Below are 17,212 nucleotides of genomic sequence, written 5' to 3' on the forward strand. Positions count from 1 at the left end.
TGCTGTCCTATTCAAAATCACACACATACAAGCCAAATGTGGCACCAAGTCTATGATGCTCTTTTGTAAACAGTCACAGGTACCAGGGGGAAAAAGGGAGCAGGAGAGATCACTGGGATTTTATCTGTTATTTATAAGAGACACCATTGATGTCTGGAAAATTCAATGATGTAGTTTTAAGGTAACCATCAATCAAAATATAAATTTTCCTTTAGAAATATTGATAAAAATACCACAGTATTATATCTTGATTTTCTATTTAATAATATTATTCTAACATTGAACTATAATTTCACATTCGGATTTAAAGTTCTGAATTGAACAGTTTTACATAACCTATAAATATGCATACTATATATTACTTTTTATGAGTATTTAAATTAGGGCTGCACATGTGATGAATATGGTTCTATCACTAGGTGCATCATTAGCCCTGTAAACTACAGTTTTATATATGAAATTGGTTAAATAATTTTGCTAAAAGAGAATCAAAATTTTTATAAAATATCCTTTTCTTATTATGGATTAGAATTCTAACAAGAGACTCAAAGATTATTCACTCTTACAATGCTTTTCCCTATCAATTTTAGTCCCTGTACATGAAAGTTACATTATTTTAATTATTTTAATTTTTAACTGAAATTACCAGGAGCCAGGTACTTAATTACAATGTTAATGCAATAATAGGTGTAATAATAATAAATTCTAAAACAAAATAAGTTAGAATTTCTGTTTAAAAAATAGATGTAGAAGTTTAACTATATTGAGTGAATATTTATGAATTAGCTTTAGCAAAACTGTTACTATGTTTCCTTCTATGAATGTTTCTATATGAGGCAAATGAGAATTTGAATATTGAATATAACCAAGTATAGAGTCCTAATGGGGAAATGCAACAATATACATTTCTTTTTATATTTCCTGTACTGAAAAAATATGATTCTTCAGTACAACGGGGACAAAATTTTACTGAGCATATAACTATATATTATTTTCAGAAGGAAAAAGAGAGGGATTTATTATATATTCATAATATCATAATAGTTTCCCACGTGTCATGATCATTATACATACACCTGGTATGGATGTTATATTGCATATATTCACAGGAGCAAAATTTCGTGAGATTTAATACATTATTCATTAACAAAAACCTTTGTCAAGTTTCTGTAAAATGTCATGGACTTAATTTTTGCAAAAGATTCAGTCTTAATCACTACAGTTTTATAAGGAATGACAAATGAAAAGTGATTTCTTGAAGATTTACTTTTTTTTTCTGAAATTAGATTTTCAAATAATACTTTTTTTGCACTTAAATTGATATAGAGAAAGTTCATCATAATTTGTTGCCAAACTTTCCCTTTCTATTTGTTTCTGACTGTGAATAAGACTAGTGAAATAATTGTCCAAAAAACATTGTGGCAGCATTTTTAAAGAAAATTAATACCTGGCTTAACTCAGGACATCTTGGTTAGTAAATCAAGGGGAGAAATCAAAACTGGGAGAGAGAGGGGTTTCTAAAAGCTATCATATAGATAACAAAGTGCAGTATAATCTTTTTTTAGGAAGTACATGTTACTGTTTTGAGAAAGTTGCAAAGTAAATTTATAATGCATGTGCATAAGAATTTTTAGTTTAAACTTTTTAGAAGAATGTAGCATAATTCTAATAGCAAGCAGAAACACGGAAATAACATGAAGGTTTGGGAGGCAGATTTACTTTATGTAGATCGGCACATATAGGAATCATTCTCAAAATATCAGGCCCTGAAGGCCACAGAGGGAGATTTCTATGGAGTTGAAAGCAGAAGTACAGAGGCAGAGTACTGGCCTGTATGCATCACACTGCCCAGTCTTTTCTAAAAGACAGAAGTCGCAGGAACTGTCACAGGAATTATGACCTGGGCCACTAACAAACTGAAGTATACCTACTGGGGAGATGTTTTCCATTACATAATCACTTTTTCAGCAAGATGTCAGAACAAGATGCTTGTGGTTACTGTTTATAAATCAGCATCCCATACTTAATGACATGTATCATTATAAAATATATTTTACTTGCCCAAGGTACTTTTGCATATTATAAGGTACATGGTATTTATTGCCTTGTACATTTTATAATGTGGGATTATTAAACCAGGCTAATTAACAAAAATATTGACACATTTTTTAGAGGGGTAAACTTTTCAAAATACATTCTTTTAATGTACTGATTAGTATTCTCTAGAAAAAGTCAACAGGAAAAAAATATATGTATATCATCATGCAAGATTTAATAAGTTTATAGGTTTGAGGCAGGAAAGTCCATGTGATCTTGTGTGCAGGAGAGCCAGAGAATCCAGTAGCTACTCAGCCCAAGAAGCTGCAAGCCACAGAATAAGAAAGATGAAGATTTCAGTCTCAGTCTGACAAAGAAGTCCTGGCAGCTTCCTAAGAGTCACTGATCTGCGCCTGCACTAAAGGCTGAAGGAAGTGGAGTCTGAGAGTCACAGCGGATCATGTCCTCCAAAGATACCCCTGCTAGGGCAGAATGGAGCTTCCAAAAAACACTAGCCCTGTTCTTTTTCTTCCTATTTCATTTCATCCTGGCAGCACAGGAGTTTGTCCTGCCTTGGTTTGCTGCCACTATGCCAGTCATCTCTGGAAAGACTCCACATACACAAGCAAAACTACACATTAATAATCTCCTAGGTGTTTCTTAAGTCACCATATGATGACCAAAAGCCACAGTTAGCCATCTTGAAATACTATATCACATTATATTAAAAGTTCTCTATAGTACATGAGGGAAGTTTATTTCTCTCACTCAACTGAAAATGTGTAGCCACTAATAAAAATCTTTGCTTTCCTTATCCGTCCCCTTCCTTTATCTTCTAGTAAATAGCCTTCTATTTATACTTTGAATTCAACTATTTTAAATGTCACCTGTAAGTGAGGTCACATAGTCCTTCTGTGCCTAGCATATTTTATTTTACCATCATCTTCTCCATGTTTGCCCATGTAAATAAAAATGACAGCATTTGACTGTTTTTTAAGTCAAATCTTGCTCCATTCCTATGACAGTTAGGTTACTTCCTTATCTTACCGTCATTAGCACTGCTGCAGTGAGCTTGGGTGACCCTGTCTCCTCTGCATGCATATTTCAGTTCTTTTATCCCCATCAGCAGGGTTGCTGGATCACAAGGAATTATATTTTCAGTGTTCTGAGGAAGAGCCATGGTGTTTTCCATAATAGCTGTATCAACCTAAGTCTCATGAATGTCCCACAAGATTTCCTTTTTCTCCACATCTTGTTATCTTTTGTCTTGTTAATAACCGTCAATCACACAGCTGGGAATAAAAAAGTCTCACTGAGTTTTACATTTGTATTTCTTTCATAAAGTGTATTAGTAAGTTTTTATTTATCAGTAGACCATTTATACATCTTCTTTTGAGAAAGAAGTTTGGTCTCTACTGATGTTCTCTGCCCACTTTCTAATTTGGTCTTTATTTTTTTCCTGTTACTACTGAACTGAGTTCTGCACATAAGTTAGATATTAAATCCTTATCAGATGTATTTTTTTAACATTTATCCCTATATATTGGCTTACTCTATTTCCTTTGCTTTACATAAATATTTTAGTGTGTTGCAATCTCACTGGTTAAAAATTCTGGATTTAATTACATTTGCATTTGGGGTCATATTCAAGAGGTGTTTACCCAGGCATATTTTGTAGAAATTTTTCTCTAAATTTTCTTCTAGGAGTCTTACAGATTTAGGTCCTATACTGACTTTACTTTGGTTAGGTATTTTATTTCTTTTAAATTCAATCAAGTTGTACAATTTTAGGAATTTGTCCATTTCTTCTAAATTATCCAGTTTGTTTTGTACATCTTTTCATAGCAATTCATTTTGACCCTCAGAATTTTTGGATAACACTTGTATTATGTTTGTCTTGTATTTTGTTTCTACTTTTACTTATTTGAGTCTTTATTTTTTTTCTTAGGCTAAAGAATTGTCTGTTTGGTTTATCTTTGTAAAAAGTCATTCTTAGTTCCATTGATATTTTTACTGTGTTCTATTCTTCCCTCTTTAAATTTCTGACCTGACTTTACAATTTTCTTATTTCTATGGATTCTGGGCATGGTTTAGATTTCCTATTGATTGAGATTTAATTTCAAAATCTTTATTAGGACTCTCTTCTTTTATGATGTAGACATTAATTGCTATAAACTTTCTTGAGTTTTCTTTGCTGATCCTATGTTTTAATATATTGTTTCTATTTTCACTTATACATAGATTTTTAAAATTTTCCCCAATTTATTATTGTACCATATGTTCAGTAACATACTGATTAGTTACTAAATATTTATGAGTTTCATAATACCTAACATTATTATTATTATTATTGGTCTTTTTCCTTTCTATCGGTACCGGGGATCGAACTCAGGACTGCCTGCTTGCAAGGCAGGCGCTTATGCCACTGAGCTAAACCCCCAGCCCCCTATCATTATTGATTTTTAGTTTTACTCCATTATATTCATCAAAGGTGATGCATATAATCACAACTCCAGTGAATTTGTTAAGACTTTAATTCTAGAATATCTTATGATCTATCTTGGAGAATGGTCTAGGTGCGCTTAAAAAAAATGCATAATCTGTTGATGCTGGATAGAACTATCTATGCATATATACTAGGTCCAATTGATTTAAAATATTGTTATACTCATCACTTCCCAAACTTTATGTCAGAGGACTTTGCTTTGTTACAGTCAACCTTTGAGATCTGATACTTGCTTAAAAGTGCTAACAGGAAATCTATCTACCACGACATTTTACATGTGAAAATGTACAATAAAATTGTACATAAAATTATATTCAAAGCCTAAATCATCACTGAAACATGGTAAAACTTCTGTATAGGAAGAGCATACTATAATGTTAGCATGTAAAATGGTTAAACTAGTGTTACCTGATTACTTAAATGCAAACATGAACCAGCATGGCTTCTCTAAATAATTACAGAACTTAGATAACTTTCTTTTCTCGTGGACTCTATAATCTTCAATCACATTACGGGGACTGTTATATTCTGTTATGTATATCTGAAATATAATTCAAGTTTTCTCCTGAATACTACTTCATAAAGACGATATAGTAAGATTTGAGAATGTAGGTGTAGTTTCCCTATATAAGTACTGGCTAAAATTCCATTGCATTGAGAGTTACATACATTGAATACACTTATAAATTTAAAAATAAATACGCACTTTGTCTGAGAAAATTTACCAGGGTTTTTCAGGATATGCCTCTCTTTTAAAATGCTTTTATTACTATTTACTTCATTTTAATATGAAAAAGACATTAAAGACTCTAATTCAGGTTCTCTTTGTGCAAACTTTTTATTTCAGGTAAATAAGTTTTTCTTAATCCAAATTTCAAATTTTCATTTATTAGGAAGACATATTTAAGCACTTAATATTTATATCAATTTAGTGAAGTCTGCCAAGATCTACCACACAATGCTTATTTTCTTCCTTCCAGTAAATTAACCGCTACATTTATGCTGCATATGTTTTGTGGCTGCAATTGACAGGATTCAAATAAGAAATGACCCCAAAAGCCCCATTACATTCTATATTTAATGAATACCCTAATATTTTGAATGTAAACCTTTATGTTATACTGGCATAAGGATTTAAAAATGGAAAATTTAGACTCAAAATTTAATTTCACTAGTTACAATGTTTTAGAAAATATTTTAGATTCTGAATTCACCTAAAATATAGATAGCTTCTTTTTTTTTTTTTTTTTTTTTTTTTTTTTTTTTTTTTTTTCAATTGACTTATTTCAGGTCTGTTTCCCTCTGGAAAGAATGCAACAGTACAATTCTATTGTAGATTCAGCCACTCCTTTCAAACCTCTGGTCAGTTAACATTTTTGTGCTTAAACATTTGATAGTGAAAGTGTACAGTCCATTGTATTGGGCAGTTAGTATTTCTAGGCTTTTATGAATGTTGTAGTTTGAGTTACTTTCAAGAGTTCACTCTGAAAAGATTCTGTGACATCTTTCCTTTAGATATTCTAGGTAATCAATTCTTCCTGAGGCTTAATCACTCAAAAACCTTTCCAAAATAAATAGATTAACAAAAGTTAAAAGTAGCTTCTTTGCCTGTTCAATCTTAACATTGAAAACACCAATTCATATAACACAAATTCCAAAATTGTTTTTTTTTTTTTTACATTTTTTCAAGTACTGAAGAATGGATCATGGAACCATTTCACCCAAATTTTTCTGTTCCTGATTTTTTTGATTTTTTTTTTCTGTCTCTCAGAAAAAAATAAGTTTCATAATTCCCTGTCACCTTATTTTTAGTTTCCTCTGCTAAAGCAGACAGTTTGTGCACAGAGGAATTATATATCCTTCACTGTGTGCTTGATACAAAAGTGATTCCTAAACTGTCCTCTAAAAATGCACTGAAACAATAATTACTTCATTTGCAGGGGTACTCGGAGCCCACAGTATACAGGAAAGGGTGACGGGGAGGACAGAGGCAGCTTTGTGCATTAAAATAGAAGTAAGGTCTTGATAGAATCCACACTGGATAGAGCAAATACTAATGAGGACTCTGAAGGAAAGAAATGTGATTGCAGTTGACAATAGACTGAGAAGCTAGAATTCATAAAGAAGGAAAATTAAGATTGAATTTCTGAGATAAAGGGGAACAGTCTGGCAAACTACAGGAAATGGCTTCTCAGTCTTAATACTATTGACATCAACAACAGCAATGTTCTATGAAGGTCAGTCCTGCACATTGTAGATCGCTTACCAGCAGGCCTGGCCAATACCCCCGAGACATAGGAAGACATTCTTTCCCTGATATCTTTTTCTCTCTTTCTCTCCCGCCCTCCCTCTGTGCCCCAGCCCCCCCTTCCTATCACCACACACACATATACACACCAAAATGCAAAAATCAAATTACCTATGAAGTAAATGTTCCGTGCATGACAAAATCACCCACGGTTAGAACACTAATACGGCAGATACTGAGTTCATCACGCCTATTCTCTAGTGGAGGCAAATAAGAAAGTACTAAAAATATAGAGGTGAGAGACCGGCAGAATACGTAACACATTCTGTCCTCTGCAGTCATGGGCGGGAGGTGTAAAGTAAGAAATTGTAAAGTGAAATATTTAAAAATCAAATTATTAGCAAGACCTATGCACAAACAGGAGCAGACATTCCCAAAATGAGAAATCACAAAAAGCAGTGTTTCCGTCTGCTGTTCAAGATGCAAGATGAGTGCTCATCTTGGATTATATATTATACAAAGAAAAATCACTGATTGGATATGCAGGATGAAATTCCCTAACGATAAACTGGGATCTGGGGTAATGGTCAGAACACATTTATAACTACAACTGTGTTCTTAATTTACTAACATGGAAAACTATAACCTATTCACGAAGACTTTAAAGCTATTTTCTAGGAGAAATAGAATTTAAGGACACAAACTGAAGAATGAGTTGAAAGTGATATCCATTCTTTCAAAAATACTAGGCAACTGAGACTCTGTCAAAAATTGGAGAGCTTATTTGACACATGTATTTCGTGTTTACAGAAATATACAAATTCTGTTCATATTAAACAAAAAACTCTCAGAATCTTTTATGTCTCTGGAATGCATACACTGTCATTATGTCAGGAAGATATTTTTATACAATTATTTTTATATAAAATAATTGTCTTACAATGGTAACTCGGAATCAGTTATATTTTTCCCCTTTTATATTACTGTTGGGTGTTTTAGGTTTTTTTCTCAGTATCTGACTTTGATTAAAATATATTTTAACGTGTTTTCACAGCTTGAAACTGATTATTATATAAAAATGTAAAATTTTTGCAGTAAATAGAATTTTAATTTCTTAGGGCTATGCATTTATTACAGCTCAAAGTAAACTAAGGCATATAGCGTTTTATATTATTCACTTTATATTTACAGATACACAAACTGAGAAATTTGAAATTATTTCTTCAAGACAGTTAATTCAAGCAATAGGATAGTCTGATTAGAAACTACATTAAAAAGGCAGTGAGGTAATAAAATAAGTTTATAATCACAGTGCTTTTCAAATCTTATACTGGTCATTTTTTTAAAAAAGTATTTATAGAAATGCTGTATGTGAAGGCAGTACAGTTCAAAGTAGATTCTCTGAAGCTTAGTCTCTGAAACCTCTGCTTTAGAAGGTTAAGATGTATATGGTAAATCTCAATGTATTGCTGTATATTCCTCTATACAAGATATTATGATTGACTCATGGAAAAACAGAATTTATGCTGGATTTATTTTTGCTTAGAATGAGTTTTGTTGACTGATTTCGAGGAAATTTCTTCTTGACCCTTGAAAGCTGAGCAAAGAAATGTTCTGTACTTTTGTTGACTGACAATTGCTTAATAGTTAGGGCAATAAAAATCTAGCTACTGATCTTTGTCACTCTTTTTCTCCTTCCTTTTTATTCTTTATTTTCTTTACTAAATAAGTTTGAAAATACACTTTACATTCAAATGTAACAGTATGTTAAAAAGTAAATGCATGCACATTTGCTGAGATAGTCATATTTTTATTTCTTTGATCAGAAGAAGGTCAAGAAAAAGCAGTTAACCTTTGAAAGGGAAGTAGTGCAAATAAAAAGCTTCATCATATGTCTTCTGTTGTCAGCTATATACTTCTCCAACTGACCCTCAATTTTATCTTCATAGACAATAGATTAAACCCAAGAAATTACACATATCCATCCCTTCTAGGACTTAGATGCTAATTGGGTGTTTTTCTCTGGCTCTGTATAAAGTTTTCCTCTCTTTACTGGTGTCCTTCACTCCCCCTTTGCCTATTCTGAGCTCCTGAAACATTCTCCACTACAACTGGATGCCTGTCACTCACTCGCCATATGTCTAGTAATTACAACACATTTTGTGCAACCATTGAAACCAACCCAGAGACTGAAATACTAAGTTTCAATGCATGTCTTACAGGAATCAGAAGCTGAAAGAGAAATTTCTGAAAGAAAAACAAAACTCTATGGTAAATTTGTTAAAATGGTATTTCAGAGTATATACATAAGAGATTCTAGGTTTCTTTTATGCTTCACGACTGAAACATAGTTTCAACTTATACTTATTATAATGAATGTTTTTAAATTTTTATGTTTCTATATTAAAATAAGAAGTTAAATTGTATAATTAGTGAATAAAAAATACGTATTAAGCATAGTATTTTAAGCAAAAATCTTAAAATATCCATTTCCTAGTCTATTGCTTGAATAAACCACAGAAGCTATATAATGAAATGAAAAAAAAATGCTAAAAGTTAGATATTGTTGCTATTTTAAGCAGATTCTGGAAACTGTGTGTGAGAACTGCTGTGTAGTAGCTCAGCATGTGCTGTATAGAAAGGATTTAGTGAAGTGTTTCATAAGCTCCCTGTGTCTGTTCTCATTAAAGAGTTTTATGGTTTACTTTTATAAAGGAGAGTAGAAGAATGAAATTTACTTAGTTTATATACATCAAGATGTATATACAAACTAAGTATTTACCGATTTAATTGTTCATAGTGATTCAAAATTCTACACTAGTTTTCTCTGTCAAAGAGTCAAGTGGCACCAGGTGGCTGAGATAATTCAATTCAATACAACTATAGTTAATTCAACCCAGTAAGAGTTTTTTTAAGTTTTACTCTAAGACATGGAGACAGAAATATGAAATCCACTTCTTGTTTTACAGTGCTGATATTCTGCTTGACAGAAAAAAGAGTAAAGTAGTAGGTAAGCCATCGTGTGGTGTAGCGATAACTCAGTTTATCAAAGTTTATCAAACTCTCATTTAGGACTAGGTGAAGGGCAACAGATGAAAATAAGTCAAATGTTCAGGAAGAACCCAATAAAATTATTTACAGTTTCTATGGTTAGGATTTCGCCTATACATTCTATATAGTTATTATCATAACCAAAATGTTTCATACTGTAAAATCCATAAAATTAACATTTATTCTGTATTCTCGGTATGCATTATCATTTAACCAATGCGATTTGTTACTTCCTACTTCATGCTAAGATTGTGTAGGTTGTTTTATCTTTACCTTGATCTTTTAGTCAATGTATTTCATCTCTAATGTCATCATTTCCATAATATCAGATATTTTAAAAAGACAGTGATAATTGGGAAATGATAAACCATAACAAGTCTTAAAAACAGTGAAAGTAGCTGTGCGTGGTGGTGCAGACCATCAATCCCAGAGCTTGGAGGCTGAGACAGAAGGATTACCAGTGAGTTCAAGGCCAGCTTAGGCTACTTAATATAAAGTATATAGAGAGACATTGTCAGCCTAAACTATGTAGAGAGATCTTATCTCAAAAAACAAACAAACAAATATAATCAATATAAATATATTTTTTGGAAAATACTTTTTCTTAGGAGACAAAAGCTGAGCATAATTTTAATAAATGTCACTTCTCCCTTTCTATCCCATATTGCAATAAGTAATTTATTCTTGCTGTCTAGTTTTACTTTATATAAAGGTGCCTGTGTTGTGACTTACAAAAAATAAAGACCTGAAATATCTGGAAAATGTTTTATGATGAGTATGTAATACTTTTTCTCATGGTCATGTTTTATATCATTTGTTTTCTCATATTGTAAAAGATTTAAAACATTTTATGTGCTCTTTTCTTCCTTACTGAACTGAAAAAGAATGTTGAACATGTACATAGCCATTTATAAGATGTGGCAAGGTATAGTTTTCATTATCTAAGTGTAAACTCAAAAACTTCCAATTTTAATACCTCATTGACATGAATTATTGTGCAGAATTAATTTAATAAACGAGCTCATTCATTTAATATTTTGTATTCATGCCATAGTTTTTTCTAATTAAAATTATATTACAGAAACAAAAATTCCTTAGGGCTTTTTGGATAATCAACTTAGAAGAATGGTGATCCTAATGACCTTCAACTTTTCTTAGTAAACACATAAAGTAGCAATGCAAATATTTGACATTTCACTGCAGGCTTACCTTGCCCACATACTGATAATCAGATCCGGTGTACTCCTCCAGTAAGAAGAACTGATTCCACATCCAGCCACGTTTTTGACGATGCAGAATTTTGCCTTCATTTCTTGGTCCACGTGCGTCTAAAATCCTCCGCTGAGGCTCAGGAGTCCTTCTGAACATTATCTCCGGAGAACATAAATGTGGCAGCCACACCCAGAGTAGAAATAGTCTCAAAAATTGATATATTGTCATAATTTACTTCGTTGAAAATCTCAACGTGGATGAAGAGAAAGCAGTCCTAGTTCACCAGATTGGCTCTTATTGCGTTTCAGCTGGCTTCCAACATTTCATCAGTGCCTTGTTCATCTTTCCAAAAGCTTCAAGTGAACAACAAACAAGCAAACAAACAAGAACAACCGTCAGTTGACAATATTACGATTCTTACCTGTCAATTTCAAATTAACATGTCAATGATTTATTAATAATAGCAACCAAAGTCTTTCTGTTTTCAAATGATTGGTTTGGGGAAACATTTCTTATTTCATAAAACGTCTACAATTTATACAATATAATTGTGAATAATTACAAACAAATTATGAAGAAGGAACATGATTACATTTTCCTTTTTTCTTCTGGTAAATCAACAGTTTCCAATAATTATAATTCTTAGTACAGAGATGAATTTTATTTTGCATGTAATTTCCAGTGCAATTTAGCATAAATTAGAATTTTAACACCAAAATGCTGATTCAAATAAAGAACAGGAACCATCCACTACTTGTAATGTAATGATATTGAGGAAATTTTTCTTTTCATAGTAACACAGTTTCTTCAAATTTAATCTTGTCCATAGGACAAAGTCAAATCAGAAATGGAACAAAATTCATATAAACAAGGAATGCCTCAGTTGACGACCAAGTCTCCCTATCTTTTTCAGGTAGCTTGCAAAATACCTGCAGAATTAATTTAATAAATGAGCTTATTCCCTTTAAATGAAGCAGTCCACCGTCCCAGTAATCAGTTCATAACACAGCAGAGCCCAGTGGGCAGGAAGATGGAGTTGTGTTAGCAGCCATACTTGTACACTTCACTGCTACCACCCTGGTGGAGAAATCCATGAAACCCCAGTGTCACAGTAGCAATAACTTACTCAACCTCCTCTACCCCTCTTCCTGCAGTATTTTCTCAACGGATTTTCCAGCATAATTCCATTCAAATGTAAATTGAATTGAGTCCCTTCACTGCACAGAACACTACTATGGCTTCAGATTTCCGAGTGTAAAACCCCAAAATACCACACTGCATATAAAACTACCTTTGCCTCTCTGAAGGGTTCCACTTCATTTTCAGTCAATTTTTCTCCACCCATAAGGTCCTTGCTTCACCTTGCCACACAATTTATGTGCTTCCTCTTGAAGTAGGACCTTTCTACATGTTTCCTGCACCTGAAATGCTTTTCTTACTGATAGCCACTTACATCGCCTACATCCTTCAGGTCTTGCAGAAGTTCGTTCTGCACGCATTTTATTCAGTTATCATTTGTATACTGTGTCACTCTACTACAATCTTTCGGAGGAAGATAATTTTAGGCTTTTTACTATTGTTCCATTCAATTAACCTAGAACAGAATTTTGTATATGTAATATTTTCCTTAACTTGTTTAAAAGAATGAATTGTATGAAGTGTCCAGTTAATATAAAAAAACTATCATTACCTATTCTATGTCTAGGTACTCAATCATTTACATATAGAAAAGTATGATTTTTAAATTATAACTATGTTATTCTCAATTTAACTTTTTGTTGGATTATTTTTGATTTTAAAATTCTGTGTGGGTTTTTAAGTTTTTCTGAAACGAACAGCTTTTATTTCACATTTGCCATAAAACGAGGTTTGGAAACCAAGAAGACTGAATCACATTTGTCTTGTAACGTAACCTATCTCAAGTGTCCTGGCAATTATATTTATGCTTTCATCCACAATTATTTGTTAGCAATCTGTTTGCTTTTTTCTTTTATTATTAAAAATTTGAGAGGTTAATGTAAATGGGCTTTAGAGATATGATTAATAGTGGAACATAATTTCCCTTGGGTGCATTAAGTGACAGTGGAGCTCTGAATAGCAAGTGAAGTCATACAACTTGATAGATGAAAACTCTATTAAAATATATCATGTAATGTTCTGCTGGAAGTTTAGAAATTATCTGAAGTGCAAAACAGATTCAAATTCCAAAGCACTGACGTGATTAGATCTTAACAAATATAAACATTTATCAAACATATTTTTTGTGCTTCATTCTTTAGAATATGTTACTTGGTATTTTCTAGAAGCATACACTATTTCTAAAAGAAGAGAGGATCTAATTAAAAGTTTTTGCTCTCTTCTAAAAAAAAGTGTTAACGTTTAGTGAAATAAGCCTCTCATTTCATATTTTTCTGCTCTATTTCTTGAATCATGAGTAACTACATTCTATATCAGTGATCACTTCTAAAATAAGTTCAAAGTTTCTAGCAATTTAAAAGACAAAACACCAGTAATATGGGAAAGAATAAGGGGGACCTATATCTGAAAAACTTGTCAATAAATAATTGGAGCTCTGTATTATGAACAAGGACATTTTTTCACTATTCTATTTTCAATTATTCAATAGTAAAATTACTAAATAATTTTAACACAAAGGATAATTTAAAACAATGAAAATATATTTAAAATGTGTTTTTCATGAAGACTATTCCACAAAAGCATTTCAAACAAAAAGAAGACTGCATAAAAATAGAAAGCCGCATTAAACCACCATTTAGTCTGCCCAAAATAATTTTCCTTGGATATGTTCTATGTGGCCAGGAGTCTAAATATAGACATTTAAAAACTTTGCTCATTTATTATCAGTGATACCAACAAGCACTCTGCCTGAGTTATAGAGCTCCTTAGACATTTGTACGTAACTAAGTAGACTCATGAGTGGTCACTCAATACATTTTGTCATTTGTTTGCTTTTTCTTCATGGATCGCAGTCTTCTTTCCCCTTCAATGTGCTGCAGCCCCACTTTAAATGATCAGTACTTCATGAAAAAGAATTTGCAACATTTACTGACAGGATTTCTTACGCTCAATCTTTCTTATTTAAATTATATCCTACAGGGTGCTAGCTAATTAATTTTCCAAAATCCATTTCACCATGACTCAAACCAATTAAAATTTTTGAGCATGCCTATTACTGTGAAGATAACATCTGAATTTTCTATTTCATTATAATAACTGTAGTAATTTTTAAAAATTTTATTATATGTTACCATATTTCTATTCTTAAGCTGAAAACCTAGTAAACTATTTTTTATGTTTATAAACTACTTTCCCACTAATGTACAAGTTTCAGTATTGTTCAGTTAATTATCCTTATTGAATTTTCCTCAGTAGCAAATACAGGCTGAGAGGTATACATACATGTATATCAGTAAGTAATCTTTGAATTAACTGATATTTCTAAATAGCTTTTCTGAATTGATTAAACTATTTAATTAAAATTAAAAGCTTAAGTTTAATGATGTGAAAATATTTTAGGTAGTATTCATGGCATTTTTTGAAATTATATATTGGAAGAATTCAAATATGTGACAACAATATAAAATACTAATGAAATTAGTGTATGTTAATGAAAGTAATGAAAGTTTGTAGTGTATTTCTTAGTTAATAAAATTTTTAAGAAATGCATTCCAAAATCTAGTTCCTCATTTTAATCTCAAATGTAATTTAACATAAAATCACACAAAAGTTAAGAATAAATAAACCACCCGTTAGCGTTCCATATTCCCATATTTCCTTGTAATAAGTGCTCCTCAAACTTCAATGTAAATTCAGAATTCCTGGGATAATTCTTAGCTGCTAATGTTCTCATTTAGCTGGTCTCAGGGAAGGTGCATGACTGTGTTCCCAACACTCCCCCGAGTGAATGCCAACTCAGTGGGACCACGTGATTTTAACAGTAAAACTGTGGGCTTCAATTAAGCAATAAATCATACTCAAAATATGTCTATAACAATTCACACTTAGTATTTCAGAACCTAAATAAATAATCTACTACAGCAATGGGAAATAAAATACATGGTGACTGCAGTCAGTAAGATTATTTCTAAATAATCTTAATATTTTCTCATTTTTTAAACCAGAAAACTGTGATTAAGTCAGCACTCCTTATAGCAATATATCTCTTGATCACACTATAAACTATGTTTTCCTTTATCAGTACACTTTAAAGCATTTGTCTTACAGACTTGATTTCATTAGAATCACAAGGTTTTCATTATTCCTTTGAAATACTTATCACAAGCACTGCTTCCTCTAAAACCTGTGAAATTTATTACATGAGAGGCCAAGAAAAGCAGATCACAGAATACAATATAATAGGCATTTTGGCAAATCTGATTTACTAATTAAGTCTTCACACATCACAGCTGATCACTTCAGCTACAATCCATCCTTGGCTAATAAAAATAATTAGTCATTCATCAGTCAATTCATTATGTTAATTAGGATCTTAATGTATGAGATTTATTTTAAATTCACCATGTATAACTGTAATAGAAAATGCTAAAGATTATTGAAACCAAACCCAAATCTACATGAGGGAATAATTTAATCCTTTTAAATTTCATACAACAAACATATTCTAATGAAATTTTAGCACTGAGAAATAAAGGAACATATTTATGGGATGTTTATACAATTAAAATGTGTCAGTGCATACTAAATACTTCCTTTTTATTCAGCTGATGCCATTTTATGCACCTAGCATTTTACAGTATGTGAGATAATTGAATCAAACATTACACTAAGGACTCAAATAAAATGACTCCATATGCTTGATCATATTTTCCAAGAGTTCATTATACATTACCTACTGTGCTCTAATGTCTTGGAAAATATATAACTCTATGTTGAATATTTATTACTCTATTTTAAGTATTCTGTGCATGTAATTTTATTTAGACTAAATTCAAATCAGTGTCCTATATCTTGCATGCAAAGTTACTAATATAAAGTTTCATGTAAAATTTTCAATAAATATTTCTTGACTAGTACTGAATATCATTCTTTATATACAATGTTGAAATAAGGAGGAAATGTATTTCCCTTTCCCAGAAATGAAACAAAAGCAAAAAATATATCAAGGTCGATTTATACCATTTTATGTCTAATTGCACTTGCATTTCACGTAACAGGACTTGCATAAGCTGCTATTCCAACAGGCAATCAGCATATCTTTGTTGAGTGAAATATGCAGCAAAAGGTTTACTAGTCTCAGATAAGTTTTCAAACATCACTGCAACTGTTGTCAATGCAGAAAGAATTCTAAGAAGCTCTGGACCTTGCTATTCTTCTTGGATTAAAATTTCTCTTCAAGCAAAGCTGTATAAAATTATTTTTATTCACCAGGAATGTGACCTGCACATTACACATTTTTCCAGCTATGTTATGCTGTAATATTCTCATATTTTACTTGCAAAGCTGCATGTAACTGAAACAATTTTGGAGCAGTAGGTAGATAGGGTATGTTGCAAGGGTAAAGAGAAGCACAAAGCTTTATAATTTGGTGTAGCTGTTTTTCCAAGACACATGCTAATCGGTTGAAGAAAAGCATCCAAAAGTTCTCCTAACACTCTCAACAACCTTTTTAACTCAGCAGCAAACGTGACAGTCCCAGATGTAACTTGATCCACGACCAAGTTAACAGTGCCAGTACAGCTGTGGCATTGCACCTGCTGCTTCCTGAAACTCTCATTTTACTGTAGCTAGAATTTATTTCATTATGTGGAAATTGGTAGCAAGAATGCTCTAAGGTAACTTGAAGATGTTTGGATTAAAGCCATCTGGTATCCCAACTTTCTTGAATCAGGACTTGAACTGATTTTGTAAAACAATAAGAAATGAAGAAAAAATTTCAGACCTTTATTTGAAATACTCACCCAAGGTTTTTTTTCTTTTTCTTTTCTTTTTTTTTTTTTTTTGTCATTTAATACATTACTACTAGATAAGAAAGAGATAACCAAAGTGGGAAGAAAGAAGCCATTAAAGAAAATTTCTCTTTTAAGTCACTTCTACATAGTAAGCCGTACTAATTCCTCCACATTTTAGCTATGAAGTGAGCACATACTAATTCTTACACATTGTACTATGTGAATATG

At 31.8% G+C, this 17,212-nt stretch overlaps 1 protein-coding gene across 1 annotated transcript in view; it reads right to left on the reverse strand.

The window, feature by feature from the left end:
- Cdh10 (cadherin 10) overlaps positions 1-17,212 on the reverse strand; it is a 161,223-nt gene that overhangs the window by 90,999 nt on the left and 53,012 nt on the right. The window contains exon 2 of the mRNA XM_063258018.1: positions 11,052-11,407. Coding sequence (XP_063114088.1) covers positions 11,052-11,282 — 231 coding nt within the window. The 5' untranslated portion in view covers positions 11,283-11,407. The remainder of the gene's footprint in view (positions 1-11,051; positions 11,408-17,212) is intronic.

Source organism: Cavia porcellus, unplaced genomic scaffold, assembly GCF_034190915.1.
Source record: "Cavia porcellus strain 051 isolate PalLab524CR breed Dunkin Hartley unplaced genomic scaffold, mCavPor4.1 scaffold_11, whole genome shotgun sequence".
Lineage (NCBI taxonomy): Eukaryota > Metazoa > Chordata > Mammalia > Rodentia > Caviidae > Cavia > Cavia porcellus.